Here is a 4,182-nt window from a genome sequence, read left to right as displayed (position 1 = left end):
AAAAAAATAAGAAATCAGGAAGGGGGCAAACACTTTTTCACACAACTATATATACTAAATAGGACACCGTGATTGCAAAGACAGCAGTGACATCACCCTGTAGTTTAAGATGTCATCATTCTGTCAGAACCAACAGAAGAACCTTCTTTAACATCCTCCGTTCTCTTAAGATAAAATCTGATCTTTAATTTAAAGAGACAGAAGTTAAAGCAGACGCTGTGATTTATTGAACAGGTTTATTAGAGAAACGATGACATCACTTCTAAATGTTTAGAACGACTGAACACGACGTCATGATGTCATTAAACTACTCTACAATGAACAAAAAGGCACGAGAATGAAAGCAATAGAGATGAATAGAAAGACCCTTCAGCCAGTACTCATGTTCACTGAGCAGAGCCTGAAGGCATCATCATGTAACTGAAGTGAACCTCTGTTGGTTAGCCGTTAGCGGTGCTGCTAACGTTACTAGAAACATCAGAGATCAGAGACTAGAAACATCAATGATGTCATGATCAAAACTTTATTTACACCGGTGGTTAACAGGGGGGGGGTATTTCACAGAAACGTGGATCTATTGAACAACGAATAAAAAGGAGGCAAACTCAGAGTTACTGGTTGGACTGTGGGGCGGGGTGCAAAAGTCATTCATCCTTCTTGTCTCCTTCCTCCTCTCCTTCTGCTGCCTCGACTCCTTCCTCCTCCTGTAATCCCTCCTCACCGACCTCGTCGTGCACCACGTATCCTTCCTCCTCATCCTCCTCTCCAACCTCAAAACCTTCCTCCTCTTCCTGGTTCCTCTGCTCTTCCTCCATCTTTTCCTCCTCTGCTGTTGCATCATCTTCATTCTGGCTCGACTCTGCCTCTTTAGCTACTGGCTCCTCCTCTTTAGCAACTGTCTCCTCCTCCCCCTCCGCAGGCTCCGCCTCCTCCGTCTGTCCATCCGCTGCCTCGCTGGTCAACTCCAGCTCTGACACGTCCATCACCATCGAGTCCTCTGGGTCCTGGTCATCAATGTTACCGGTGAACGGGTTTTCTCCCTGGAGACAAAAAGAACATCTAAAAGCCTGAGGACAGCGAACGCACCTCGAGGTAGCTCTACAACCCGATGACAGTGAACGCACCTTGAGGTAGCTCTCCAGCTTCTTCCCGATCAGTTTGTGGTTGAGGATGCTGCGAGCGACGGACAGACTGGCCCTCTTGGACTGCTCCATCATCCCCTTTGATCACAGAGAGAACACGTCATTACAGAATGGGTCAACTGCACCGCTGTAAAAAAGTTTCATCTTTCCTACGGTCTTTGAACACGCCTCATTATAAATGTCTCCTCTAATAAAGCGTTCACTTTAACCAATGAATCAATCAGTGAAACTATGAAGTCATGATTGATTCATCTGAGACCAACAGTCATGTGACAACAAGGAGGAGACACTGACCCAAAAATAGAAATAGTTAAATATATATAAATATATACCATGTGAAGCCTCCATTTACTTTCCTACACTGGTAACACGAGGAAACATGTTGGAATTGTAGATTGTATTGTTTTCCAATTTTTGCAAAAGAAATTCAACTTCAGTTTTTTCTTTTGAATGATTGATGTCACATTCATCACTTTATGTTCCAGAGAGAATAGAGACCAGAGAGTAATATTTAGTATGAATCCAGGTCTGTCTCTTTGCTCAGCTGATCTCGTGATCATTGGTCTTCCGTACCTTCCTGTTGTAGTTGTGGTCTGGAGACTTGATGTGTTTCTGGATCAGGTGAGGCTGCATCGGGATGAACAGGTCACAAGCTGCACAGTGAGCGGCTTCTACCTTCCTCATGAAGTGCTCCATACCGAGCTCTGTACGGACGAGAGACATCAATGTAGAGAGAGAGAGAGACGGAGAGAGAGACAGAGACAGACAGTCTTACCTCTGGTGAGGTCTTGCTCTTTGTACACCTGACAGATTGCAGCACTGTGGTTCTCCAACTGTCCGACTCTCTGATCCGTCTTCTTAAACTTGTTCAGCAGATATTCCTACAAAATAAGTCTCTTATTATTCTTTATTATTTCACTACGCTCCACATCACAGATTGTTGTGTTCGACAGCATCCAGGCGCCTCAGAATACAACTTATTAAAAACAAACTACAGAAATTATTCAATAAAGTTTTGTTTTTTTTAACAATAAAAATGATTAGTTTCCCCGCTGTGGGACTAATAAGGATTATCTTATTTCATCTTCAGGATTAAAAAGAAACATCATCATCAGATGTTCATTTTATTTCAATGGTCCTTGTACGCATCATGTGCAACGGACGCTTCAGTCAGAGAAGAGCAGCTAAAGCGAAGCTTCAATATGTGATGTTTCATCACAAACATTTCATTCTACATGTTGTCATTATAAATGTCTCCTCTAATAAAGAGTTCACTTTAACCAGAGTGTGTTAAACATTAAGCTGTGAGCTCCTCAGAGACACTGACGTCATGATTGAGTCATCTGAGACCAACTGTCATGTGACAACCAGGAGGAGACACTGACTGAACTACAGTAAGTGGACACAGAAGAGGGGAGGAGAGGGGAGAGAAGAGGGGAGGAGAGGGGAGAAGGAGAGAGAGGAGAGGAGAGAAGAGAGAGGAGAGGAGGGGAGAAGAGAGGCTGAAACATGTGAATAATTTAATATTTGTAACATGTAGAGACTCTATTTGAGACTTGAACAATGTTGGATATTTAGATTCTAGTGTGAATGTACTTTACATAAATTGAACTTGTGTTTTGTTTCTTCTTAACGATGATGTCATCATAACTGTTATTGTGCACTACAGACGTATTGATGGTTGGATAGAGCAGCAGGACTTTATACCTGCTGACGTTACGATGCTTCCTCGTGGGCGCTAGCGTTAAACAGATTCATCAGGGATCCGTTTCTATCTCAGACCCCTAGTGGCCCCGGAGAGACGCTCACCTGGAGGAAGTCCGTGGTGGGTTTGCACAGCTGGCCTGAGAGGAACTTGAAGTGGTCCTTGTGGAAGCGACTGTCCAGGTGAGTCTCCATCTCCTCTTTGTAGAAGGAACGGAACTTACACACCGAGCAGGCGAACATCACCCTGAAGCACAAAGACCGTCACCTCTCATCGTTTCTCTCACTCCGACTATCTGATACTCTCATCATTAAAGAACAGATGAATCTACTGCCGTCATCTTTAATTCAATAACTGTACATCAGTTATTATTAGCAACAAACAGAAGGGAGGAGTCCACATGAATGAAACAGAAGCAGCTGTAGATAAACGTTTAGGAGTCATGTGACACAACAAGCTGCTGTTCTTCACTTCTAACCAATGAGCATCATCCACAGACCGTCTACGGCAGGAACAGAGACCACGACGCTGCTACGACGTTAGCTTAGCACAGCACCGATCAATCCAGAAAACAAGCATTTTAAAGCTGTGTACTTGTCGTCTTGTGGAGCGAACTAGTAGAGAATAAATGCAGACGTTGTACAGATGTTCATCACGTAGTTAACTGGACTTCTTGGTGTGTTTAGTGTTCACACAGCGGCAGTAAACAGACGTGTGGTGCGACACAGTGAAGACTCCTCTAGATGACGTCATGAACACTAAGCAGAAGAACAGGTTATTTCTGTAAATGGTTGATGGAGGAAAGAAACGGCTTAGTTAGCAACGGTTTGGTTGGAGATAAGCCACACCCCCCCCCCCCCCCCCCCAACTACCTCTCCAGGAAGCCCCTCCTCTTCCTCATCTTCGGGAGCTTGTCCTGACTCCGTTTGTCTTGAGGACTCTTCTCGTCTTGTTTCTGTGAATCTGAGCAGAGAGAAGGACGAGCTTGATGTACATGAACATGAATAAATCCTGAGAGAAGGTAAATGAAACGGATGTCGAGGAGCTTCAACCTTTATCTCCGTCTGCTGCAGGACTCGTCTCCTGTAGAACAATCACCGTGTTAATAACCTGAACACGTGCTGAGAACTTCAGACACGTTCATTTACGTTACATTCACAGCCTCGCTGAACAACAACCGTCTTACTCTGTCATCAATTTAATTATTATATTAAATCAACATACATAACTCGTCTGGCTAAACGCCAACACACACACACACACACATATATACACACACACACACGTGGAAAAAGTGTTTGCCCCCTTCCTGATTTCTTATTTTTTTGCATGTTT

The 4,182-nt window shown here is 43.9% G+C and overlaps 1 protein-coding gene across 1 annotated transcript; it reads right to left on the bottom strand.

Annotated features, from left to right (window-relative positions):
* Positions 1–496: 496 nt before the first annotated feature.
* Positions 497–3,987, bottom strand: LOC116379589 (A-kinase anchor protein 8-like; the record flags this gene model as incomplete). The annotated part of the gene is made up of 7 exons (XM_031841547.1): positions 497–1,040; positions 1,125–1,220; positions 1,716–1,846; positions 1,918–2,023; positions 2,952–3,093; positions 3,720–3,810; positions 3,900–3,987. Coding segments are annotated over 7 exons (1,050 nt in total), but the record flags the coding sequence as incomplete, so codon positions are not given.
* Positions 3,988–4,182: the final 195 nt, after the last annotated feature.

The sequence above is a fragment of the Anarrhichthys ocellatus genome, unplaced genomic scaffold (genome assembly GCF_004355925.1).
Source record: "Anarrhichthys ocellatus isolate YVR2014 unplaced genomic scaffold, GSC_Weel_1.0 scaffold4660, whole genome shotgun sequence".
NCBI classification, from domain to species: domain Eukaryota; kingdom Metazoa; phylum Chordata; class Actinopteri; order Perciformes; family Anarhichadidae; genus Anarrhichthys; species Anarrhichthys ocellatus.
Note: the sequence above shows the minus strand (reverse complement) of the source record. Positions and strands in the feature narration are given on the sequence as shown.